The 27,692-nt window shown below is 41.4% G+C and overlaps 1 protein-coding gene across 1 annotated transcript in view; it reads left to right on the forward strand.

The window, feature by feature from the left end:
* The first annotated feature begins 1,514 nt into the window (after nt 1-1,514).
* Nucleotides 1,515-27,692, forward strand: part of LDAH (lipid droplet associated hydrolase) — a 101,023-nt gene continuing 74,845 nt past the window's right edge. Inside the window, exons 1-2 of the mRNA XM_072332916.1 lie at nt 1,515-1,710; nt 10,228-10,386. Of these exons, the coding sequence (XP_072189017.1) occupies nt 1,677-1,710; nt 10,228-10,386 (193 nt within the window). The 5' untranslated portion in view covers nt 1,515-1,676. The remainder of the gene's footprint in view (nt 1,711-10,227; nt 10,387-27,692) is intronic.

Genomic DNA, 27,692 nt, shown 5'->3' on the forward strand with positions numbered 1-27,692 from the left:
AAAATGTACTCTGACCAATAGTATCTCAAGCATCCGGATGGCCCTTGGATCATTTACACACATACTATACAATCTAAGTCCTAAAATGCAAAGTGACCTTGATGAGGATTTCAGAAATAGTGATGCTGGTTGTAAATATGGAAACTTCATCTTCAGATATCTGTTTCTTTTAGTGCTCCATATACAGAAAAAACTTCACATATCCAAAAAACACTGCCACATTTATAGCTTTTGTAGTGTTCTATACCCTTTCCAAGGGATGGGACCTGCTAGAACTGCAGACCGCTTGCAAGAGATGAGTGCATCATAGTTGCTTATAGAGAATTAGGGTGCCCATTTCCTGATGGTTAATAAAGCTCACTCAATTTTGACCACAACGGAGCACATGGCACTGGGATTTCATTGAGAACCTGTTGTGACACCCAGATTGCTCATGAGCAACAGCCACTCATTTAAAGCCTACTCTGTTGAAGGACCTGGATTTCAGTCTCATGCATCTGCATGTATCTATCATTTTACTGCTCCATCAGTAAGAATTCAGAGGTCCTTCTGCAGTGATAAATAATTTTTACTAACTACAGTAATTCAGTATGTACCACAGATGTTACTACTCCGCTTTTCACCTCCTTTTCTGGAGTATTATTATGTTGAACAGGACTTATTTTAGCACAAATTCCTCTACAACCTTACCTGCTATGCCACAGTATTTGATTAAAAATAAATAAATAAATAAAAAATGGTGATTTAATCCTACCTTTCTGCCTGGAGTTTATCTCTCTGAAGGTCATAACTTCTATCCCATGACAGCTTGGCTTTCTAAGAGCCTTCAATGAAGGCTCCTCTCAAAAAAACATCTTTTGGGTTTTCCATGTTCATCCCTTGTCCAGATGTGGTCATCCTCCAAAGAATACCAGGGATTCACGCAATGAGATGTTTGAGGGCTGCTCTGAAAGTAATGCCAGTCAGAGGTGGATGCTGGTGGTATGGCAGCAGGAGCTGAACCTTCCCACCAATATCCCATTACATGCTGTTGCCACATGACAGATATGCTTTTCTTTTTATCACTTCATTCAACACATGAATTAGCCTAAGCAGTGGGCTGGACTCGAGCATCTCCATCAGCCCCTTCCATCCTTCTGTGATTCATTGCTGTGACAGGGTCTTACCCGCCCTGAACCCTGCTCACACCTCATGGGATGGAATCAGACAGCATTCTTGTGCTTTGAGAACAGATTTATTGCTACTTTTCTTTGGCTTTTTTGCAAGTTGACCCTCAAAATCTTGTATTTTCAGTCTGCTTTCATGCGTTTTTGCATTCTGGGAGGCCACTCACGCTGTTATCCACACTCCTGGTGTAGACCCAAGACGTAACACACTGAAGGGAGCACTCAGGCTTTGGCTACTCCCTTCCCTCCTCCAAGCTTTAGGAACTCGGCTTTATCAGGCTCATTCTAAACGCGGCCGCCGAGCACGGTGGGGCGGAGCGCTGTGAGGAGGCGGGTAGTTCCACGGCCAGGCGGAGCTGAGTCGAGACGAGCCGTCCTCAGCCCACCCCGGGAGGCCCGAGGCGGAAGGAGCGGCTCCGCCGCCGCCCTTTGCTCGTTGCTCCCGCGGTGGCCCGGCTGTCTGTTTCCGCCCGGCTGAGGCAGACGTCGGGCCGTCAGTTCGCCGCCCCTATGCTGGGTATCGCGGAGCCGGCCAAAGGGGAAGGTACGTGCCTATCTCCCTTCACTTCCCCGCCTGCTCTCGTTTAGGGCGGGGGCGGCCGCCGAGCTGCCCGCCCGTGCTTTGGGGTTATGCGGCGGCCTCGGTAACGGGGGGGGTGGGAGCCCTCGTCCCTCTTGCTGCCGTGGTGCTGGCGGGGTTGGGGGGGATCACCCGCCCTTACGTAACGCTGGGGCCAAGTCCTGTAATGGTGTTCCACTGAATAGCGCTGGGTAGCGATAACACATCCCCGTGCTCCCTTTATTTTATGTTTTTCCCTTTAGCTCACTAGGGAACTTCGAGAAGCAAATCCTAAGCTCGGTTTCTTTTTCTTTCCAGAAAATAGTTGCAGCAGTGCTGCTTGCAGGGCTTAGAGTGGCAGTGTGTGTTTCTGTGGACATCTCTTGCAGCTCTGAGCGATGCTCCTTATCTGAGCAGCAGGTTTTTAAGCAGGTAGGGATAGAATGGCCAGTAAATGGGAACTATACAGTTATACCTACCTAATAGTGAAAAACAAGATGAGATGCTGAACGTGAAATATTGGTTTTTTATTAGAATAGCTCAGGTGGTTGGGCGGAGCGGAACCCCATGCCCTGCTCCAGGAACCCTCAGTCATGTCTGGGTGGCCCCAGAGCATCACCGCAGACCCCAGATGTCACCTTGGAGGTTGATGCTGCAGAAGGGATGTGCCAGGCAAGTGGGGAGCATCAGGGTCAGGGAGCCATGGAGGTGATGGCATGGAAATGGGTGGAGAGAGAAAATGGAGGTCATGAGGAAGCAGTAGTTGCTGGAGGCTTTCCTCCTCTTAACCTGTTCACTGTGCTTGCGGGGGTGATGAAGCAGTTTTGTTTTTGCAACAGAAGGATAGTATTGAAGTCGTATCTTCTGTAGACTTGAAGTGCTCAGATGCTGCATCTCCTCATTCACTGAGATGTGGTATGCTGCAGGCCCTCTGAGACTCAGCTGAGGTCTGAAAGTCCATTTGCATGGCCCTCTTGCAGCATATGATTATGAATTTGCATTGTGGGTGTTTTAGAGGCCTTCAAACTATTATTATAGTCCCCATTCTTCTTGTGGAGCTTGCTTACGATGCTCATGCAGGAGGCAGCTACACACTTTCAGGTCTGGATAAGTCCTAGTGTTGACAATTAATGTTTTCCATCATGGAATTACTACAAAGGTTACGTAAAAGCATGTGTAATCAGTGATCTCTCAAGAGCCTTTAGCAATACCCCAAGCAGATGGATGTGTGAAAGAGGTGAGCGTATACTTTTTTACCTGGCCCTGCCCTGTAAGGATTTACTCAGCATGCAACAACCTGCAGCCCCGGAACGTTCAGACACAGATGCACTGAAGGCCTAAGTTTCCTCTGAATTTCAGCTCCGTGAACTCGTTCTTGCCTTGTGCACACATGAAGCTCTGGTGTACTCAGCATCCAGCATCAAGTTCTATGGCTCAAATGTCAATCTAATTAAGGAGGCAATTCCATTCATTTTGAATTTCCTTTCTGCTTAGTTTATATTCTTAATTTGACATTTACTCCTCCTTAAATTCCAGAAGGTAACGATGAGTCATTACCTGTTCATCTCCTTCATATAATTTACAATGACAATAAATTGTGTATTGCTAATCATTTAAAGAAAATCAATTCCATCATGGCTGCCAACCCAAAGAGTTTATCAATTAAGTTGACCAGACTTACTTGAAAGCTTCTTACCTGCATTAGTCATACTTATATATATGTATATATATACACACATATATGTTTATATATTTTATATATATATATATATATATATATATTTTAGAAAGCTTTGGATTTTAAACAATGTTTTTTCCCTTATTATGGCTTATTATAATGTTGGTATCTTATCTGGAAACAGAAAAGGTCTTGAGTTTCAAACAGTGTCGAGGTTACATTTGCCAAGTATTAGGAATAAATTTGGACGTGTAAGTTTTAGCAGCGTTTTGCATGTACTTACACAGAAAACAGATAAGTGGGGTATAAAGGCCAGTATTTGGTTATTAAATTTAGGTGTGCTGTTAGTAGTGGCTTGGCTTAACCATCATTTCTGCTCTTGAACCACTGTGTAAGGCTGGATTTTCATTAAAATGTTTGACCAAATTTGCTTCCAGTGCATGGTTTGATGGTATTTAGATATGCAGTAAGATTTAGAAACAGGCAACATGGGAGGGAAGTCATTCTACATAAAAGAATATTAATAATAGAGAACAAATAACAAAAGAACAAATAAATCACGACAAGAGCAAATGTGTTATGTGAAAGGTCTGAATTAAACTGAATCATAAGCTTGAAGCAAACCTGGTGTTGCTCTGAAAAGCCATTCTGACTGTGCAGCAGATAAGTGCAATGAATCAGAAAACTATTTGTTTACCTGGCTAGATCTGCGCAACTGCCTGATGAGGCTGTGCATTGTGTAAGTGCCTTGTTTTCATGTATTAGGTAATTCTGATGTGCCAGAGCACTGTCTCACCAGACACGCTGCAAACATAAGCATGGCAGGATTTCTTCCTTCAGGGTACTCACTTTCTGCTACTGCCAATAGCCATGCTGTTCTTTCCCTTTTCTGTCTCATCTCATGCTTCTGTTTACAACTGATGTTCCCCTTTATTTAGATGTGTCCTCTACTCAAGTTTTCTTGTTCAAAAAAACCCAAACAAAAAAACCGAACCCATAAACTTTACTAATAGAAACGTTCCGAGGAAATCCACACAATCAAATTTTACCTTTCAAAATGAATTGGAGCGCTAATTGGAGATAAAATTGTTGGGTGTTAACTGGGTTATTATTTGCACCTTTGATGAACACACGCTTGGTATGTATGTTTGTACTTGGTTGTGTTATCAGGGTTTGGTGGCGATGTTTGGGTGGAAGGAGCTGGGTTCCTGTGCAAAATAGTGGTACGTGAGTGGTTGTGCAGCTGGTGCTGCTTCCAGTATGGCGAATTCTCTTGTTTCTAGAGTTGTCAGTCTGTCAGAGCACAGATGCGTGGAGAAGCTTTTCAGCTACCGTAGCACTTCTGTCTAGCCTGACTGCTCAGCTGCTGTCCTATCCACCTCATTAGATTGATGAACCTCACCATTGTTCCTTGCTAGGAACAGTGTAGACTCTAAGGTTAGTGCAGTTGATTACAGTATGTTATTGTAGTGACTCTGGAAGAGATTTAATGCCGATTGATACTTTTCTTTGTTTATATGTCATGTTCATTGATTCTTCTGTTTTAATTTTTATTGTCTTTTGCTCAGAGCTGCGTAAGGCCTATTTATTGTCATGCCTCGTGGTAACCTGTCTAGGTTAATAAATGAATGGAGAAGTGCTGCAGAAGATAGACAGGAGGTGGTAAGCAGCAAACACAGGTAGAGAGGTAATTGTGTGGTGGTACTCAGAGTACAGTAAGTTGGCCTGCTATAGTTAAGCAGTATTTTGATTCGTTGTTTGTTCTCGTTAGAAAGCAAGAAAAACAGCAATAGCTGGATACTGAAAATGAAGGTGAGATGAACCACTGATGTGAGAAGACGTGTAATTTGAAAGAATAAAATGAGAAGTAGAAAAAAGATTTCTGAGTTTGAGCATGTGTTAGAACAGAGGAGGCAAAAAATATGGAAGAAACACAGTAAAAAGGAGTATCTGTTTCTTTTTACTGTATATAGGAAGATAGATGCTTAACAGTACAGGAGGAAGTACAGTACTGGGTAGGGGAAGCCAAGTGAAGAACAGCCTGGTGCTAATTGAATGGTGTAGGGTTGTTTTGGTTTCTTTTGCTTTGATGTCAGTTTCTATCCTGTATTCATTATGCTGTTTGAGCTCTGCCTGCTTAGCAAGAACAAAGAATGTGTAGACCTCCTTGAATCTAAAAAGTGGTGAAAAAGGAGTTATTTTGACATTAGGTGAAGTGACAGGTAACATTTATTTATTTATTTTTTGCTTGTTGTTAATGCAGCTGAAAGATGGAAGTTTTTTCATCATTTTTGGGTGCCCTGGTTTAAAAGGGTGAATAAATTACCATTACTTTAAATTTGTGCTTATTTCTTTGTTGCTGTTGACTGTTGTCCAGACTACTTACATGACTTACGCAGCAACCCAACAGAAATGTGGCTTTTGTAGGATGTTAGATAAGAAATGAGAGCTTAGAACTCTGCAACTCCCTGAAGGGAGGTAGTGGTGAAGGGAGGGCTGGCCTCTTCTCCTGTGTAACTAGTGGTAGGGCTAGAGGAAGTGGCCTCACATTGTGTCAAGCTCTTTTTCCTTAAGAAAAGCTCTTTTTTAAGGCTTTTCTGAAGGCAGTAACAATGCTTTGCCTGTGCTGGGGAGCTGTCAGCTGTAGACAGGCTCCTGAGTCATCAGGGGTGGAACTGACACAGCCGGGCAGTTTAAACAGCCTGCAAACATGTTGTTGTTTCTGGCCATTAATGTCAGCACCTGGCAACAAGCTTTAAAGAGACTCAAGGAGGGCAGATGCCGGCTTCCACCCACAGCTTATCCTAGCTTGGTAGCCACTGTTTTTGCTCATAGTGAGCTGAGTTGTTCAGTGAGTGAGCATTGCTCCTGCTGGGTGGCACAACTGTGCTTGAAGGCAATGGCTCAAGTGGTGAGGGCTGTCAGTATTAGCCTTTTTTTTAGCTTTTCCTGTTCTCCTCCTGCTGTTCTCTGAGACTGCAGCCTAATCATGGTCTCTACCAGGAAGAGATTCTACTCCTCCAAAACTGTGGCAACCGAGATGGAGGGCCAGCCCAGAAATGTTGTGGTTCAGGTTTCTGGCTGTCTGGAGTGCCTGGAGTTGTTGCTGCCTGGGGAGGGTGGCAGGGATTCCACCTGTGTGAGATGTGAGCAGGTGGATGAGCTGCTAAGCCTGGTGGTGGAGCTCAGGGAGGAAGTGCAGCGGCTAAGGGCCACCAGGGAATGGGAGAGGAAGAAGCAGGGTGAGGACCATGGAGAAAACACTAGAAAAGTCGTGGACTCCCCCTGCCCTGTCACGGGGGGACAGTCCCTACTGTTGAGGAGGGCTGGCAGAGAGTCCCGACTTGCCATCGTGAATATCACCTCTGCCTGCCTGCCTCGTGTCCACCATTCTCCCTGAGCAACAGGTTTCAGGCACTGGAAATCAAAGAGGAGGTGAGTGGAGAGAGGATGGAGGAACTGCCTAAAAGGGAAGTCCCTAAGCTGATTAGGCCCTCTGACGGTACTACTCAGTTGGTGGTGCCCCCTGAGTCTAACCACTCTTCTCCCACCATTAGAATGTCACCAACTAAGAAAAAACGACGGGTCATCATTTTTGGTAGTGATGAGTTAGGCAGAACTTCCATGAGGACTCTGAAAAAGGATTTCAGAGCCTTGGGGAGACAGGTAAAGGGTTCGGGAGCACAAGTTGTGTTCACCTCTATCCCTCCTGTTTCAGGGAAGAATGAGGGATTCAATATAATGGTCCAAGAGATCAATACCTGGCTCTGAGCTTGGTGTGCCTGGCAGGGGTTTGGGTTTTTTAACCTTGGCTCCCACCGGTCAGAATTGGGTAGGTTCATCCAGAGGGCTTTAAACTAGGTACGAAGGGGGGTGGGGTTGTAGCTGGGCCACCAAAATGGAGACTACATGCAATGTCCCTGTGCTTGCCTTTTCTGGAAAGCTACTCTTGCCTGTGAGCACCCAGCCTCTACTGCTACATTGAAGTATTGAATTGTAGGTGTAGGACTTTCCATTTGCCATTGGATTTCATGTGGTTCCTGTTGGGCCAAGGTCCATTTGGAGAGCAACACTGTCTAGAGGAAAAATGGTCCCTTGTTTTGTTCAGCACACAGCATCATGTGGGGAGCACAGGGCAGGCAGTCATCTCTGTGATGACAGTGATAGGACCCAAAGGAATGGCGTGGAGCCAGGGGAATGGCAGGTGGCTGTTAGGAAAATGTTCTTCAACAGAGGGTGGTCGTAGCCTGACCTAGGCTCCCTGGGGCAGTAGTTTCAGCTCCAAACTGCTGGAGTTCAAGTAGCAGTTGGACAGTGCTTTCTGGCATAGGGTTTGAATTTTGGGTGATTCTGTTTGGAGCCTGGTGTTGGAGACGATGATCCTTGCGGGTCCCTTCTAACTCGGAATATTCAGTGATTTTTGCTCTTCCTCCCACGTGGGTATCATGCACAAACCTCCTGACAAGTGCTTCATACTACATTGTCCAGGTGCTTAATGAAGACACAGAACAGCACAATATTGATCCCTGAGGGACACTGCTGCTGTGTTTTTCCTTGTTGTGTTCTTTTTGTGTAGTTTTGTGCTATTTTTTCCCCCAGCAGTACTTTATAGTCTACTTGCCTAATCTCCATCTTGCCAATCTGATTATAAGAATGCTATGGGAGGCAGTCTTGCTCAAGGTACACTAAGCAACATAAAAATTCCTTCCATCAGCTACTGAGTGATTTGTCTCTTTGTAGAAGGTAATGAAGTTATTCGAACAGATTATGCCTATGCCAAATTCTTTCTGGGTGCTCTCAGTCACATTTATGTGCTTCTAACTTTTTTCCTTGGTAGCTCAGTGAGATCTGGGGTGAGGCTGACTGACCTGTAGCTCCCTGCATCCTCTGTCTTGAGCAAGCGCATGAGCAAGTGCTCTCTCACAGTGTTTTTGGGGACAGGCAGTTCATTCCAAAGACAGATGCCAGTAACAGGAAAATTCTTTAAGGCTTCTTTTGAAGCCTGAGGGGGAACTATAGCTTTTTGTTGCCTTCTTGCAAGTTTTGGGCACCTCTTCAGTCATCATTCTGTAGCAAAAAGGATAGAGAGTGGATTCACAGTAATCCTGACAGCTTCCTGGGCACCCTGGGGTGTGTTTTACATGCTTCTGTGAAGTTGCATATATCAACTGCTTTGCTGTTCCTTTCTCCTTTACTTCAGTTCCCACAGCACTCTCTGAGGCTTACTGTTGCCCTTGTGATTACCACTGTCTCTCTCACTTACGTGGCATTCTTCAGAAGAGATACAGCAGCCAGTTTGTCCAGTCTTGTGACTTATAGGTGAAATTTTAAATGGCTTACTCTGGTTATGTCATGCACTGCTATGAATTTGATGAAAGTACTATCAAAAACACTATCTTAAATGAAGATCGTAAATGTTGATACCAAGCAGTCTTTCAAATCCAAGTAATTACAAGTCTAAGTAACGCTGTAAGATAGCGTGATTATTGTTCTATTAGGATGGCTATGTATGTAACTAAAAATTGTGCATGCAAAGGAAGGTTATTTTTGCTGTTAATGTTTTACTTTGGAGTCAACTGAAATAAGGATGAATGTTGAAGAGTCCTAGCTGCGTGGCATCAGTGTTCTGTTTCTGTTGGATAACTGTTCTGAGTATTCTCACCCAATGTAATGGTGATAGATGGAATCCCGATCAGTTGTAGAACACCCGAATGTACAGATCTGTTTGTAAGTGCCTTTAAGTATGTCAGATGTGTTCAAGGTCTCACAGTAGGCTTTGCTGACTAGAGGATTGCTTGCTTTATCCTAAGGTAGAAACATAGTGTGTCCTATGGCTGTTCAGTAGTCAGTCCACATGCTGTAAATTAGGTCTCTGTATTCTCTAATAGGAATTTGCTTTCTCTGAGCATCCTGTTCCAGCACCTCACCACCCTCGTAGTAAAGAACTTCCCCCAGTATCCAACCTAAATCTTCCCTCCTTCAACTTAAAACCATTTCCCCGTATCCTGCCTGAATGTACTGCCTTGTACCCCACCAGAGCTGTGGAGTCTTTTGGCTTTAGATTTCCTTTTCCTTGCAGCTGATCTGAAGTTCCATCAGTACAGATATCCGTGCTTTGAGTGTTTCTGAGAGTGTAATGTTTCTGTATGGTAGTCCAGTAAACATTTTGACGCTTCCTAGAGCGTTCAGTTTAGATACCTAAGACTTGACAAACTGATAGTAAACAGAATGTGTATCCCTATATTTGGCAATGAATTACTTCTTTTTTTTCACTAAGCAAAACAAATTGAACGTACCAATTTTATCCTTAGCTGGAAACTGGAAGATTATGCTGTTACACAAAAATATACAGTTTTATTGTAATGCTATTCGTTGTAGCATCTTATTTAATCATATTGTCATTCAAATTCTTTATCCTAATTCCACGTGCTGATGGGTTGCTGCCATATAAACTATACACTGAATAGTGGCTGCTGAACTTGGAAATCATTTTTCTAAGCAACTTTAAAAGTGATGCTACTTCTGTTAATTTCAAGTGAGGGTTACAAAAAGTTTTCAAGCTTCTTTGTTTTATTTTTATTTTTTTTTTAATCTTCAAATGTGTTTTGGATGAATCTTTTCACTGGATTGTGTGAATAAGAAATGTAAAGTTATTTGCCTTTAAAGTAGACTGGATGTCATCATCCATTTCCTCATGATATACTCTTTGGGAGCATGGTTTCTTGTTTTTTCCCCAATTATTCTACGGGAAGATACAGTAGCAAAGAGCCAGATATGTAAGTATTTGCCAATTTGTTATAACAGTGTCGTGTTCTTTCTAACAGCCAGCATGAGGTCGGTATCAGAAGAGCCAGTCCCATTACATGAAGAATTTATCTACTGTTGTGGAGCTGCTACCCATGTTTTAAAGTGTGGTCCCTGGAAAGACCTCTCAAATGATGAAAGTAAAAATCTTCCCAGGCTCTTGTTTATGATTATTCCTGGTAAGTGTCTTTTTGTTCATTTTAAGTTTGGAAAGGTGATGAATTGGAACAGGAACACTCAATTTCAGTGTCAGAAATGTTCCTACATAAGTCTGGCACACCTGTGGCTAAAAATCAGTGGTATAGCAATGGTGAAATTTCTTTGTTGGGTTTGAATTCGTACTGTTATCTGTAATCTCAGCAAGAAGTTTTCTATATTCCTGTTTAAGATGAAACTGAGAAATCAGAATGTCTCAGTTATTTATACTGTGGTGGTTGTTTGCTGACAGCATAATATTAATTGCACTCTATTTATTTATTGTTTGTGAAAGTGATGTTGCGATGTCAGCCTTGTGCAAGCTGTTTGAATGTACTCTGCTGTTTATAGGCCAGTCAGTGTGTAGGCTGCTCTTTGCTTCATGGTGAGATGGTGACCGGATCCCATTTTTCAGTTTTTACAAGGTTTTGGAAGCACCACGGAATGTTTTGTTACTTTCTTCAGGCACAATGATTTTATGTCTTTGCCTGCTGGAGTTTACTAGGAGCATAACTTTTCCCACAATCGTGGTGACGTTTAAATTCTTCCTGCAAGTGAAAGGAAGAAATAAGGCTCCAATGAGTTTGTCATTGCTGCTTCATGGGAACAGCTTTTTAAGCCAGATGCAGTGCAGAGTAACTTTTTTTTCTGTATAACAGACTGTTTGGATCCAAATTGTGAAACTGTTTTCCAGAGGTTTAAGTTATGAAGACAGGCTGGGGGAAATGGGTTTTTTCAGCCTCAAAAAGAGAAGGCAGCGGGGTGACCTAATTGCAGCCTTTCAGTACCTAAAGGAAGTCTATAAACAGGAGGGGAGCCAACTCTTTGAAAGGGTAGATAACAGCATGACAAGGAGAATTGGTTTTTAGTTGAAGGAGGGAAGATTTGGGTTGGATATCGGGGAAGTTCATAGAATCACAAGGTTGGAAAGGACCTACAAGATCTTCTAGTCCAACTGTCCTCCCATTACCATTGCTACCACAAGCTACTAAATCATATCTCGTAGCTCCTCATCCAGATGCCTCTTGAACACTGCCAGGGACGGCGACTCCACCACCTCCCTGGGCAGCCATTCCAGTGCCTGACCACTCTCTGGGAGGAAAAAGTTCTTTCTTATGTCTAATCTGAACCTCTTCTGGAGTTCTTTACAATGATAGTGGTGAGGTGCTGGAACAGCTGCCCAGAGAGGTTGTGGATGCCCCATCCCTGAAAATGTTCAAGGCCAGGCTGGATGGGGCCCTGGGCAGCCTGGTTTAGTATTATAGATGGGGAAGTTGGTGGCACTGCCTGCCTGTGGGGGTGGAGCATTTGTGATACTTGATGTCTCTTCCAGCCCCGGCCATTCCATGATCCTGTGAAGTGTGAGTTGATGCTTTTTCATTGTTCATTTCATACAGCTAAGGCATTTCAAAAAATCCTTAAATGAACAGATCTGTTTCTTTTCCCTTTGGGTTCTGGAGCCTTGGTCTGTTTTCACATTATTTTGCTTGAAGTGCACCAGGACATGCAGACCTTATAGACTCTATGTTTATCATAGAAAGCTTGTCTATAAGAAAATGGAGTAGCAAGGCTGAGTCTTGCTTCCTGCAGAATACTTCTATGGGGATGTAGCATTTCGTATTAACTAGATAGATGATCAGAGATAAACATCAGAAGAATATTCAAAGCGATCTGTAGTGATCTGCAAGCTTTTGTGAGCAGCTCACTGATGTGTTTGCTCTAATTTCAGAACTGTGTTGGTAACACTGGGAGTTCTTTCGCTGAGAGAACTATTAAAAATAAAATGCAGCAGCAAGAGCTGCCAGGCTGCAAAGTGGCTAGATTAGAAATAATTGATGATGAGGGTGTTTTCTGGTAGCCTAGCCAGCCATTAGAGTACCTAGCTCCTCAGCTTTTCCTCCAAGTCCCTTGGTCTCAGTGAAATGCCATGTGTGATGTCCTGTTAAGGGAAGGGGTTCCTTTTTGCTAACACAAACAGCAGAAAGGCAAAGAATTCTTTACAAGCAGAACCTAAAAGATGAGTGATGCTGTTATGGTTATTGTTTTATTTATGGTGCTCCTCTTTTTTAACGATTGTATTATAGTAAGCAAAAAGCAACTAGAGCTTTTGTTTTTGTTTTCATTATAAAGCTTATTTTGCTGGAATTAAAAAGCTTTCTGTTATAACTGTGTACTTTCTTTACTGTATTTTTAAGGGGAAATTTATATTAATGACTTGTGATTGCCTGTAAAAGTGTTCTTCGCTTCCATATCCATGCCTGCCACCTGCATTTTGGAATACAATCATAGAATCACAAGGTTGGAAAGGACCTACAAGACCATCTAGTCTAACTGTCCTCCCATTACCATTGCTACTGCAAGCCACTAAACCACATTTCATAGCTCCTCATCCGGATGCCTTTTGAACACTGCAAGGGATGGCGACTCCACCACCTCCCTGGGCAGCCATTCCAGTGCCTGACCACTCTATGAGAGAAGAAGTTTCTTCTTATGTCTAATCTAAACCTCCTCTGGTACAATTTGTGGCCATAAATAAGTCAGGGAAGAGTTTGTTTCTGTTCCCAGAGAATATCTTGTTGCCTGAACATCAGTGAGGGTGGAAACTCTAAAAAACCATCAAAGCAGGCAGAACATTTCCATTGATTTCTAACTTGTTTGTTAATACAAAAGAGGTTCTATGTTGAATGTTATGGCCAAGATACCAATTTTGTTTTGAATGGTGCTTCTCTTCTTTAACTAATGAGTGCTGATAATACTTCAGCATCTTCTTTCCTGCTGTTTCCCTAGCTGCAGTTTGTTGAAGGTCCTACTTTCATTGTTTCCTAGGATACTGTACGAGTTTGTAGGGCAGACTCTGTATTGTATGTTTGTGATTCCTCTTCCTGATCAGAAAAATGGAAGCTGGCAGTGATACATTATAGGACAGTTTTAAGGAAAACCTTACATTTTTTCACAGTATCAACGGGAACGAAGTTGCCCTCTTCTTTTCCTTTATCGTGTAAATACTAAGTACTTTTCAGTTCTTCTGAATAGAATATTTTGGGTTGTTTTTTTCCCCCTCTGTGTCTTTGCTGTCCTGAAAAAGAAGTGTGTTATATACTGGCTGTCTTTAGGGAAGAAGCCATGTCGTATCTGATGGACCTCATCTATAAATGTGCAGTTCATCTAGTAATATGCTATTGCTAGTTGATATTTAATTCAGAAACTAGGTCAAGAGAAATGGCTATTTTAAGGCATTTGCCTTGAATGACTTGGTTTATACTCTGCTCTTATGTGTATTACCGTGAGATAATTGCCAACACACTTATGGCTGCAGTGCCACAGCTCTTCATTGGAAGAAAAAAACCAAAAACTCCGTTGACCTTGGCACTGTAGTGAGGGCAAAACCACAGTGATGTTATCTTTGTTTTGGGCACCCAAATTTGGCGGTCAATCCAGTCATTCAAGTTCTCTTCTGCAGTTGTTGTGGGACTGGCTAGGAGCTAGCACTGGCTAGGAGGTAGCATTGCCTACTGCCATTTTGCTTCTTGTAAATTAGATGTTTGGTGGTTTTTTTTGTTTGCTCTATACTTTGGTTTTGGCCTTCAAGGACATTTATCTGCCTACACAAAAAGCACAGTTCAAGGGGAGATCTGGACACTTGGGCCATCTGGCAACATATTCATATACCTAGACAGGAGTAGATAGCATTCTCCTCATGGTTTTTGAAGTATGAAATGCAGAACCCTTTAGGAGTCTGGATATCTAGGGATGTATTAGGCATGTATCCCTAATTCAGATTCCTTATGGAACAAAGTAATGAAGAACAAAAGGGACAACTGGTACAGGTCAGTGAAAGGAACACCCAGCCAATGGCAACTCTCACTCAAAAAGCAAAGTATATGCAGCCAGGTTTTCAGTGGTTGACCATGCTTAGTCCTACTGTATGTGGTGCATTGTTTTGCGTGTTCAACTTATTTGGTGCATGCCCTTCCAGTTTAAATGAAACTCATTTCCATATCAAAACAGGACATGGAGGGGGAGGAAGAGAGGAATGATGAAATCCTCAACTTCTGACAGAATCTTATCACAAGACACTTGAGAGTAACTCTTATGTGCTTATTTTCTTCTTGTTAGTTGGATTTCTCCCTGGTGTGGAGGAGCTCATGGGAGCCGACTCCATGCCTTCGTACTCCAAAATCAATGGAAAATTTCTTACAGAGTTTGGATTGATTTTAACTGTGCTTGAAGCAGTTAAAATGCACCGTGATCAGTGGAGTTCAGTCTCATGCCACAGCAGAGCAGGGCTTTTATATATGGTGGCCTGTGTATACTTCAATGAATCGACACGTTGAAATGTTTATTGTACACTTGGTTGTTTTGTAACCTTTTTCCTCGTGTAAGTGAAATCTGTTTATTGAAGCAATTACTGTGCAAAAGGCCCAACTTGTTCTCTTGTCCTCAGTCCAGAATACATGTGTACTTGTTTACTGTTCTTAATATAATTTATTTTTTTTTCTATTAAAATAATTAAATTTTCCCCTGAGAGTAAAGTTAAACGTATACAGTTGAAGGATCAGGTCCCTGGTTTTCTGGAAATGTAGGCGTTATGGGGAAAGACAGGAATTACTTTTTTTTCCCCTCTTGTGTCATAAAGGTCTGTTTTTTCCTTTTGCAATGTTTGTTGAGTGTAAAATTAGCAATGAGGTATAAAATCTACTGCAGTAGTATTTAACATTGCTTGTGTTTTTGGAAGCCAGGATCCACAGAGTGTAATGGAATATTTTTTTTTTTTTTACTGTTTTAAGTGTCTATTTACATCTGTGTATTTATGAAACATTGGACCTTGTAAATAAATACAGTGCACATTTTAAAACCACTGTGCTGTTAGACCAGCCTTCTCAAAGTTCTTCTTGCATTTCGTTGCTGGAGTGCATTGTAATACCATCTTTCCAGACTTCATCATTTTTATGACCATTGCTATAATCTAGGCAACTTTGTTATTTGCAGGCCTGTACTCGAAAAGCTTACTTTATGGTTGATAATGTATAATGTAAATAACATTTGTTTTTTTTCTGGTGGAGAATACTGTGAAAATTTTGTTCATTAATATACAAAAACCTCAAAATTTATTTGGCATGCACACAGGCTATTCCCTCTGCTTGCCAAGTTTCCTGATCTACTTTCTTGCAGTCTCATTGCTGCTGGGTTATTGGATCATCATTGTTTCACCAACACAAGCAGTGACTTTGTGGTGTTTAAGTCCTTACAGGCTTTAAATAGAGGCTTTAAACAGATGCTTACTTTATAGTATAAGGATTTAATCTTATGAGCTAATCCTCCAAGTCAAGTGTTGTTTTTGTATTTCCCCACAACAGATGGTTGGATTTTGATCTTCTCTATAGAGTAGCTGCATGACTGACTCCCCCGTCACCATTGTCACTTGAAGACTACTTTTTCAGTAGTGAAAATGGTACAAACAATCTTTGTGGATTATGACAAGTCTCTAATGGGTTCTGCCTTGAAGTGAAGCTTCCTTTTACAGTCTTTGAAGTTCTATTTTTGACTGTGCTGCAAGGACTCTGAAAAGCTCTCAGTACTTTATCTGGCTTTGTCTTCACCTCTCCTCATTTTAGTGTTTAAACATCATCTTTCAACATTTGCTAAGTTTATTAAATGCCGCCATGTAGTAGTAATTTGCATTAGATCTGATTGCATAGCTCTGAGACTTAATTTCTTTGTATTTTGTGGAGGGTTTTTACATTTCAGTTGATTGGTGTGGGTTCTTTTGCTTCCACTAGAACTGCTTTCATAGGGTTGTTAATCATTCCCTCTGCTGAGCAATTGCTGTAGTGAATAGTTTTTCAGTGGTCTACTGAAGGATCTACTGCTACCACCAAGACCGCGGCTTTGCTTATCAGTGAAGATTAGTTCATGACTCTAGAAACTACATAAAATGTGTAAATCCATTGGATTTTAGTGTATGCTTTAATTTGAACAAAATCCATGGGTTTAAATTGATTTGTTGGTGTGGTAACCATTTCCCAGCAAGAACGACGTGAGATGTAGTAAGGACTCCCAGTATTAGCTGATTAGGATGCAGGGTATGCAGCCTTGGGCAGACTGTAATTCAGAATCTAGCACGTGAACTTTGGTACTTAATGTGTGCTTAAACCAGTGACAGAACTGAACTGCTAGTCAAGTGAAATCAGGTTTTGGAGTCGAGATCACTCAGTCACCCTAGGGAAGTTCTTTCATCCTCTCAAGGAGCAGGTATTACTTATGTCAGCAGTCAGTATACCCCAGCACACAGTAGCATTCACTTTGTCTTGAAAATACAGCTGGACAACAGGAGAATGCTGCTGGCAATGAGAAATAAAGACAGGTGAAAAGGGAAGATGACTCTGCCTCTTGGCTGAGGGCACCTTTAGGTTCTGGCACCTGTTCTAGTGCTGTATACATAGTCACTGAAGAAGCTAGCTCCAGCAATATTTCTATGAACAAAATCAAGTACCTGTTCTCTCTGCATTAAGCAGTGAGATTTATTTATGTATTTATTTAGGACTGAATGCTACCATTTTCTTCTGTGGTTTTAGCACTAACAAGCTGGCTATGAAAGGGAAATTGAATTATTTATTTATTAAGATTCAGTATGGTTCTGTGAGACCTGGTTCTTAAAGAGGATTAGCTTAATATAACACAACTAGTCAAGATGATGGAACATGAATGTTTATGATAAGAAACATCATTTCCTAGGAATTTTTGTGTGATTGGGAGCCGGGGATGGGCACTATCAGGACTGTTTCTACCTACTGAGGGATGAGGTTGCTCAGATGCTGTGGGGGTGGTCAAAACCCAGCTGGGCACATAGCTGGACAACTGGTTTAGCTAACGTTGTGTGAATGGGAGGATGAACTGGGTGGTCTCAAGAGGTCACTGCCAATCTCAGTGGTTCTGTGAATAAAGCTCAAGGGCTGGTCATTCAGGCTTTTTGTCCCAGTCTGGATTTGGATCTCAGTTGATTTATCTATTATATTTTTAGGAGTATAAATGGTAGCAGACATAATTATATGGATAATCATAGATAAATACTTGATTAGAATTAGTCAGTTGTGCAAGAATGGTAGTTTAAGCTGTCTGCTTCTTGCCTTCACAGCCATATTGCATATTAAGTGCCTTAACTCTGAAATGAGGTTTTGTTGGAAGAGGTATGCCAGAAGAGGGAGCTGTTTTAAAGATTAGAAAAAAATACAGTGTTTTTGGAAAGCTTTTTGCTGTAGTAGTCAGCAGTATCAAATGCAAGCAGGCTTCATGCTACCTGAATGCATATGTAGGCAGTTTCTTCTCTTGTGCATCTCACCCACACGCTAGAAAAATAGTTTTGTAAGACCATTCGTATGACAGTGATTAATTGGTTCTGTTGGTTGTTGAGGGTCATAAAAATGCCTTCAACTTGTGTTATGGAGAATGAAATAATGGAGACCCAGTTAGAGCAGCAAATGGAAGGACTGGAATGCTGGAGCTTTTGTTCCCAGCCTCGCCACTGGGTTGCTTTTCAATAGATGCTTCAGCTATCCCCGCAAATTGTGTACCAAACAAATCTTTGTTCCCATTTGGAAAATTTATCTAATCTATCACCAGAGTCTCTAAGTTAGTGTTCAGTAATGATCAGCTAACAACGAGTAGATAAATTAACAATAAAAGCACAACTGGATAGAGGGAGACAACAAATGCTTCCTCTCTTAGAATGTTTAACTCTGAGCAGCTCCGCTTTTTCCATTTCATGAAATCCTTGGGCTAGGACATATATCATCTTCTGTTTGTTCAGCACTAAGCACCCAAAGGACATTAAAGAAAATAAAACAATTAAATACTTCAACTCTTTATTATGTAAAAAAAAAAGGGAATCTTTTCACTTTGGATGTTAATGGCTTGAATTAAGTAATACTTGTAGTTGCAGCGAGAAATTTTAGATGAAAGTCATAGCGTTACTTCATTCCGGTTAATATTGAAAATAGCTGCATTGTAGGGTAACTTAGTTTTTATTATCTCAAGCTGAGTTTAACAGGTTGTTTTTCTCATGTATATGTCTTCACCTGCTGTTTTCTGTGTGGATGTATGTCTTCCATCCTGCTAACACTATGTTTTTTCCTTAATCTTCACTTACCTCTGCTCGTTAGAGGTACAAGGCACTCATTCTTACCTGTGTCCATCCTCCCCATACCTTTCCAAGCAGAGCAGTGCTGCTGTTGACAGGATCTCAGCTGAAGGAATGAAATGGAAAGGAAAGGGCAATTTGGGGGCACAAAAATGAAGGTGATCGACTTCATAATCTTGTGTTGAGTCTTGGCTGCCGTGACATGGTGTGTGGAAAGTCAGGCACCCCAGAGTGGTGTCCAGCTCATACATAAATCACATGGCTGGTCAACAGGAGCCCAAAATATCTTCATTTCGCATCTAGAATTCTGTCCCAGGAGTAGGTGTTTATATCCAAAAGGCTGAGCAGGATCTCTTTACTGTATGTACAGATAGTGCCTTTACTTTATATATCTTCATAAGAAAGTAAAGTAAAGTAAAGAAAGTAAAGTAAAGAAAGTAAAGAAAGAAAGTAAAGAAAGAAAGTATGTAGTAGCTGAACAGCAGCATTGATCTGTTCTCTGGTATTGGCAGTATGTGAAATTACAGTGATCTTCAGGACAAGGTTTAGCTGAGCAGAGCATTCCCTGTAGACAGTGTGCCTGACGTTTATGACAGTGAGTTAACCAAGGGAACTGCAATGAGTTCACTGCCCTTTCTGTGGAGGGAAGGTGAACTCTATGCTGTTATAATGACTATAGCAGAGGGCTTGAGGCAACCATGTGGTGCTCTGAGTGTGTTACTTGGCTGCTGTGCTGCTCCTCAGGCTGGTTCTGGGAAAGCCAGCTGGTGTTCCTGAAACTCTTTTCCTGTATTCCATTTGTCTGTCTAATGATCTCATATGATCAATGTCAGGTAAGAAACACCCTCCTGGTGAGTTTCCATGCTTCCTTTTTGTATTAGAAGTTAGGATGTAACTGAACATCCATTTGGATTTGAGCACTTTGTCAGGGCACTGGAGGGCAAGCCTGAGTATCCATTGTGCTCTTGCCTTAGGAACATCTGCTTTATGATCCCAAGCCTGAAGCAGTATAGTAGTTAAAAACCATAGAGCGTATGTTGAAACCCACAGGGAAATCCAATAGTTTACTGCGTAAAGCACTTAAAATACTTTGTAAGGCCATACTTGCACAATCCAAATGTTTGTCAACAATAGTGGCATGAGGTATTCCTGTTCCCACCGCACTGTGCCACTCCACCCCTTGGTTATGCCAAAACAATAGTTTAAGAGGTCGTGCTGTGAATTAAATAAATACATACAGTTACTTCTAGGGTCTTTTTTGGAGCTGGAGCAGTTCTCTGTCTGGGTTCACAGCATGGCCCCGTAGGGCTCTGCCAGTGTAAGTCAGGCTGGTGAGCTGTGGTAGGGGGGTGGGAATGGCAGGAGGAAGGTGGGAGGGAGTTCCTTCAGTTGAACGTGCTGCAGAACTTTCTGATGTTAAATTATGGTGTCAGTCCCCAGCACACACAGCCCCTGTGGTTTCACACACTCCATCCTCATGCTTTTCTGGAAGGAGCTGGTACCCCACTGGTCACACCAGGTGGTAGTGATTCGCTGGGAATGCGGTGCCCCTTCCTTGCAGCTTCTGCTTTTGTTTATTCTGCAGCTCCAGATGAAGCTGCCAGCAGTCTATATTTGACCCTGAATTTTGAGTTTTTTGACATGGTGAATTTGTATGTTACTTTAATTTGAATTTCTTTTGCCTGAAGAAGAAATTGATGGAGTTGAAGGAGTTTCTCACTCTCCAGTAGCTGGTATACACAGTACAAAAGCAATCAATGACAACAGATTGCACTCCAAGAGTTCAAAGTCTGTGTAGTATAACAGTCTAGATGGAAGAGTTTATGTGGGACAAGTTAATGTGCTTTCCTATGGACCTGCTATAGTCACCCTGCTTTGGAAGGAGGAGTTGGACTTAATGATCTCCAGAGGTTTCTTTCAGCTCCTACGATTCAGGGTTTCTGAGATAAAGAAATAAGAGCACAGCTTTCTATTTCAGTGGGATATCAATGCAGCAGAACGTTTTTTATTTGCATGCTTCTATGGGATGGGTGTTGTATACTGTTACATTTTCTAAGTTTATTGTTGAAATAAAACAAGATCGGTGACCAAAAAACAAAACTCCTGATGACAAAATGTTTTCTTCCAACTTTTCTAGGTACCTGCTCCATCAGTAGCAGGAAGGTTCATGGCTCAGTTGTAGGCTCAATCTTATTTTCAGTTGACCATGTACGTGCTTAGATGACCATGTGTGTAAGGTGCTGTTAACTTTTCACAAGCGGTGGAGTTCTTAGTGGTTAGTAGCACTTCAACTTTCATGCAGTCATTTTATCTGGTTTTGGCTGGATTAGTCAGTTTTCCTTCCTGGTGTCTGGTATGGTGCTGTGTTTTGGATTTAGGAGGAGAATAATGTTGATAATACGGTGATGTTTTAGTTGTTGCTGAGTGATGGCTCTACAAACCCAAGGGCATCTCTTTGACAGATCAGTGTGAGAGGCTGAAGAGATGAACATGCACCAGGAGCTGGGAGGGCAGGACCAGGACAGGTTACTGAAACTGGCCAAAATAATGTTCATGTGGTTCCATGCTGAGCATTACCGGGGGGACCCAGTAATCAGCTTGAGGAGTTGACTGGAGGGAACCAACTGAGCATCAGTCAGCAAGTGGTCAGCAATTGCACTGATCATCACCTGCTTTGTATGTTCTTTTATAGCAACAATTGTCATTTTGCCTTCCTTTTCTATCAGACTGCCTGTATCTTAACCCATGAGTTTTATATTTTTTCCCTTTCTCTCCACCACATCACCAGTAAATGAATGAGCCAATGGCTGCGTGGTGCTGAGCTGCATGCGGGGTTAAACCACAGCAGTCTGTTGTTTCTGTTCTCTGACTGGGATTTAATGAAATCTTTCTGGGTCAAGTTCTTGTGGATTTGTCAATGAGATGTGCTGTCCGGATTGAGATCCAGTTTATTTGAGGCTCTCTGTATTTCACTATGCTAAATAGTTAGACTTTTAGTGAAAATTGCTCCTTGCGGATAAAAGTAATTTGTATGTAAAACTTTGAAGGTATCAGCTGACTTCCCCAAATATGTGTGAATAATAGGGTCCTCAAAGATACAAAAAAGATAATAATTTGGATGGAAGATATACAGACCAGTAAAATACTCCCCAAAGGAAAGAAGTCTTCTGTCCTGTATTAGATATCAGAAAATTCAATTATTGGGATGCTACACTTCATTATTTAGCTGCTTATGGAGTACTTGTTTGTGAGTAATGTTTTAAAATTTGCTGACAGTTTTGCTTTGTTTACTGGGTCAGCTTCCATTGTCTTTAGAAAAGAAGGAAAAAAAAATCATTAAAAATAAAAACTTCCTCATGCAAAGAGGAGCCCGTATGTCAGATCTAGGCTCAAAATATGCCACTTTTGTTGAATTTCCCAGCTCTCCACAAGTACCTCTGACAGGGGTTTGGCACATTTAGGCTTGTTAAGTTTGAGGAGGCAGAGTAATGACATGATGGTTGAAGATCCAGCTGTGCTTGATAGTAATTCCCTCCACTAAATCTGGGTGGCAGATGTGACTTACTGAAGTGACTGACTGAAATTTCTCAATCTGCAGTCTTCTCTCCATGTCCTCTCCCTATTAATGAGGCGTTTTCAGCATGGTTCTTCCTGCCTCCCTGGCCACAAAGCATAATCAAGAGAGGAAGTAATCCCTCCCCTGCAATGTGCAGAAGCTCGACTTGGCCTGGGTTATGGAAATATTGTGTTGTGTGCTATTTTGCTTGATTTGACCATTTAAAGAAGAATCTGTTTCTCTTCATGTGATATCTAAGGCAGAAGGGAAGCTCACATACCTACCTATGATGTAAATCCAGTTTTTCTATGTGAATCTTGTGCTAATAATTCATATAAAATGTGTGTAATGTACATCTCCTTCCTAGTAGCTACGGCTAGAAGTGCCTGAGCTGATATATAGCACCAGTGGAAATCATATTTTTATTTAGTGGTCTCTCTGGAAATCAGGAAAAATAGCTTTCTCCTTTCAAACTGTAGATAAGTTGTGGCCTTATTTCTATCTTGATAGCAGCTTCTATTGATTGCTGCAGCATTACTCAAAATAATGTCCCCTGTTACATTCAGTAACTAGATTATGAGGACAATAAAACCAGAAATTCAGTAAATCATTGCTCTTGGTCTGTTGTTTTCCCATTATGAGTGCAATGGAGGATTTTGATTATTGTCGCGCTGTCCATCTTTTTGAAAGCAACTCTTGATTATTCTCGATGGATCTTAAGACTCAGTAAGAATAAATAGATGTGTAGTAATATGTAATTATGTAATGCCATCGCCCCTTTAAGTTTTAAATCTTTTATATTTGCTATTAAAGTCTTATGAAACAGAAGCTCTTCACAGTAGGTCGGAAATGGCTAAAATCTGTGCTTGTACACGGTGACTTGTGCCGATGGAGAAGGAAGGTGTTGGAAGTGTTTCAGTTGAAGTCTTCATGGAACGTCTACTCAGGGCTGCTACAAACGTCCTTAACTGCATGGTCTCACTCTTAGGCTTATTGCTTCGCCTTTCTCTGCTTCAGGAGACCGAAAACAAACAAAAATAACCTTAGACTGTTCTCTCAAATGTTGCATTCTTTTGACATCCCTGAGCCTCAAAAAGAAATCTTTCCTTTCCATAGAAACTACAGCAACACAGTTCCAGGCTTTTATCCCATATTAACTGTCTCCATGCTGCCATAACCAATTTTCACTTGCTTATAGATGAAAAATTTTATCTTAAGACAAAATAAACTCGTTGAAGCCCACAAACTTATACTTTTTTTGTACTTTGAGCAACAGTACAGCATAGACAAATACCTGATACAGATTGGAACATGTATTTTCTGCTGCCTTCTGAATTTGTTTACTTCCTTCTTGTACAGTATTCAAAAGTGATAGAGTCTGCGGAGCTATTTATCCAAACAAAACAATTTGTGGTGATCTTGTTTTTTGAATTGTTTTTTTTTTTTTTTTTTTTGTCTTTGTCTTTTTCTGGCTGAATTTGTCTCATCAGTGTTGTGTTGTTATTCAGATGTTTCATTGACATTGTTGTGAACCCATGTGACACCAAGTCTCATGTTCCTCTTCTGCTACATCCTTTGTTTTCCTTTGTTTCCTTTGGAAGAAGATAGTTTTCTGTCGGTGCAAGTCTGCTTCAGTCACTGAACTCAAGTCCCTCTGGGAACTTGAGACCCAATGTAAAGCCTGCAGGAGGGGTTGCAGTACAGATGGGGTCAACCACTTTTATATGTCTAAAGTAGTAAAATGTCTTCATCTGCTTAAGAGCACAAGAGGCTTTGTATGTGCAGGTGTGTACCAGGAGAACTAATTAAAAAGGTTAATGTCTAATCTGCATGCGAGTATTAGTTAATTGTGTACCCAAGGAAATCCAGGTTCATGCTTTTAAAATTCCACTGTTTTACAGAAACAAATTCCTTCTTTATTTTTTTCAGTTTGTTTCATAGGTCTTAACTCTTCCAAGAACCATTTCTTTACAGGTGTGTGAAAAGAATCATTCATATGTGTATATATCTGCATATGTCTCACCTGATTGAGATATTAAAGGTAAATATTTAAGTGAGTCTGTGGACTTTGTAACTGTGTTAGACCCCTGCAATATCATGTCATCACAGATAAAATTCACTGTGCTTCCATTCCAGACTTCGTGTCTTATCTGTCTGGATAAATGTTTTCAGTCATTCATGTGAAGAAACAAGCATGTGTTTTCCCATCACAGTTTCTAGCTGTGAATTCTTATTCATGGGCTCAAGGCACTGTTCTCACAGGCAAAAGCAATGTTGTTTGTTCAGTTCAGGTTTTCTTGGGATGTCCATAGGATCTCTTCAGAAGTACATGAACCCATGTTTGCCCTGAAGGTGGAACAGTGATTGAGAATAACAGGCAAATATATTTGCTCTGTGAATTGTGTATGAAGAATGCATGTTATAAAAATTCATATGTAAGTTTTACAGCTGTATCAGGCAAAAATCTTACATATTTTCATCTATATTTACAGAGAGAAAATGTGAAATATTCCTGAAAAACCTCTGTAATAAGCAGTTACTGGCACCTGGATGAATCCTTCAGAGATTCCCTGTTTTCACACCTCTCGCCAGTATATTAAGGTGCTTCCCAGCCAAATTCATGATCCCACAGTTAGAGAGGATCAAACGGAGCTTTCACATGTGTTTCTGCAGAAACACATCCTTGTAATTGTTTGCTCCTTGGCTGATGTTGCTCCCTTAGCACACAGTCTCTAAGCAGAGCACAGAGCTAAGAATCTCAGTCCCCTGCATCTGCAAGCAGGTGGAAGTTTAATTGATGGGAGGTTGTGATGATCATTCAGTAGTTATTGACAGGTTTAGTTGAAGCTTGTTGACCCTGCGTGGCATAGAAATGTGTGTTTCCTTTTAAGGCCTGAGTGTCAACTGCAGTGTCAGTTTATGCACTTTTTTTCCCAAGTGTGAGAACATCATTGTATTTCATATGTATTTATATTTTTTACATGCTCCATTTAAATCCTCCCAACATCTGCGTGGGCTGCTTTCCATTCATTAACATAGCGGAGTTGCATCTTCTTCCATGGTGGCTGGTCAGATGCCAAAAAAAGGATTATGTCTCCTTGAGTGAGGAACTTGTCATGTCGATCCTTCTGGCTGGAGCTGGGGAGCTTTGGCAGCTCTATGAGGAGGCACTTGGAACCATTGCCACAAAAATGACTTTTGTGTGATCCTGCTGTGCGCCCCTGGATTTCAAATGTGATTTATGGCTGCTCATTTCAAAACAAACAAACAAAAAAAGGCCTGCAGTTGCTTTTGTTGCAGGATATTATACTGTGGTATACATACTTAATTCTGAAACTGTGGATTATTTCTAAAATTAAACTCATGGTAATTACTGGCATGCTTTCCAGTTCCTCAAAGGTCTCTGTAAGCCTACTGCTGGCTGTGTGTTTCCCTTCTTCTATTCATGTAGCTGCTTCTATTCTTTATGGTCCTGCTGAGGTCCCAAAGGAAACAGAAGACAACTGCTTGAGGAGTGCGTGGAGCTCTGCAGCCCGGTGCCAGCTACTGCTGTTGCAGATGATCTGGTTTTGGAGACAGCTGAACGTACCAAGGGATATCCTGCAGGACAGTTCAGGGCCCAAAAGCTCAGTTCAGAACAAGGTGCAAGAAATCCCATAGTGCTTTGGGGTGATTTAGCTGCACAGTAATCTTTGCTCCCCACGTTCTTTGGCGTTTTCTGTAGGCTGATGAAATAAATACTTCACAGTTTAGATTTCCCTTCCAGAGCTGCTAAGAATTACTTTCACTTTTTCTTTCAGTCTCTGTTTCATTTACATGAACTCTGTACGTTTCTGAGCTGCCCCTTGCAGGATAGAAAGCTTTTCCTGTATGATTTGGTGTATGTCTTTATAACCTGAAGTATTTCACAATTGTGTAGGCAGGCAAAGTTTGTCCTTTTGACACCTTATAGAGGTGATTAGGACGAAAGTGATGATTAGTGATACACTGAGTTAAATACCTTACTTACAGAAGGTACTGTCTCTTCACTGCATCTGTCTTTATAAGAAGGAAGCCACTGGTATTTAAAATGTTAGTTTATTGGAAAGAGCTCTAACAAGAATGGAATTCAAGCAAGTTTTATCTTGAAGTTAAAAATTGAGAGACTTAGAGGTGTAATAAAATAGATGGACGAACTGAGTTGTGTTATGGGGAAGGACAGTGAAGGAAGGGATTTCCTTGTTACTGAACTTTGTATGTGCACCAAATAAAGTGGCCTTACTGTGTTCTGACTGGCTGAGTAAATTGTCCACTTAAAACATTCTTCCCATAAAATGCTTAAATGTTTGCAAATGAACCTAATCTGTAGTGTCTTACACTTGTGTCTTTAACCTGGTCACCACTTACATATATTGTTGAATTTTTTTTCTATGAAGCAATGTAAGTGCAGTTTAAAATTAAGCACAGTTGAGAGTGACTGCTTAAGATGTGCTTCTTGGTTCAGATGACTGTAACATGAGGCTTGCTGGCATGCATGGATGATTCAGGTGCTCTAGGGTGTCTGAGAATTAATGTGGTTTTCAAATGATTGGAGTAGCCTTCAAATCATAAAGGTTAGCATTGCATTTGCTTACAGCTTCCATATTTGACACTTAGGGGCTGAGTGCAAGAGCGTAGGTTTGTTCTGACATACTGGGAAATCCTTAAAATGCATGAGTAAGTGCTGCAGGACCTCTGCACCCTTGTGATGAAGTTGGTTCTCATTCATACTCTTCAAGACTTTTTCATCAACAACAAATCTAACAGCTGACCCTCAAGCGTGTCTTTTACCATGAGCTGGTGTGTATCAAGAATAGGAGAAGAGAATTGCCTTCGCATTCATGGATCTTCCTTTATCTGTCTGACATGCGCCTTCCATTTATTACAGGATAAAAATCTCATTATCCCCAAAAAGTATCACTGAGCTTTGAGAGAACTCTGAGAGTTATGTGTCATATTTGATCATCCTATGGTTTGTCATGGAATAGAATCATAGAATCATTAAGGTTGAAAAAGATCTCTAAGGTCATCAAGTCCAACCATCAACCCATCCCCACCGTGCCTACCAACCATGTCCCTCAGTGCCCCATCTCCATGGTTCTTGAGCACCTCCATGGATGGTGACTCCCCCACCTTCCACCTTCCTGGGCTGCCTGCGCCACTGGATTCCAGTCCATTTCAGAGAAGTGTTTCCCAATACCCAACCTGATCCTTCCCAGCACATTTCTTACTTCTTTCTTCTTCAGCTGATGACTCTGTGATGAGAATCCTTACATTTTGTGTTGCACTTTATTTTGGATTCCTGCTACTTTCATTGTCGGCCTTGCTGAACAACAGGCTTCCTCCATTCTTCAAATAGCTTCACAAATGATGTGTAGATTTATTTTCTCTGAAGCCCTATAATTGATGTATTTTTGAGGCATAAAAATGAGAAAAGAAAATGCAGTTAATGCTGAATAGGTGCTGAATAGGGTGTAGGAAGGATTCAAAAGGATGGCCTTGTCTGTGTATCCCATGGGAATTTTAGGTTGTTGATGTTTTGGAAAGCAGCTTGCAAAAATGTGGTTGTATGTTCGTAG

Source organism: Excalfactoria chinensis, chromosome 3, assembly GCF_039878825.1.
Source record: "Excalfactoria chinensis isolate bCotChi1 chromosome 3, bCotChi1.hap2, whole genome shotgun sequence".
NCBI classification, from domain to species: Eukaryota; Metazoa; Chordata; class Aves; order Galliformes; family Phasianidae; genus Excalfactoria; species Excalfactoria chinensis.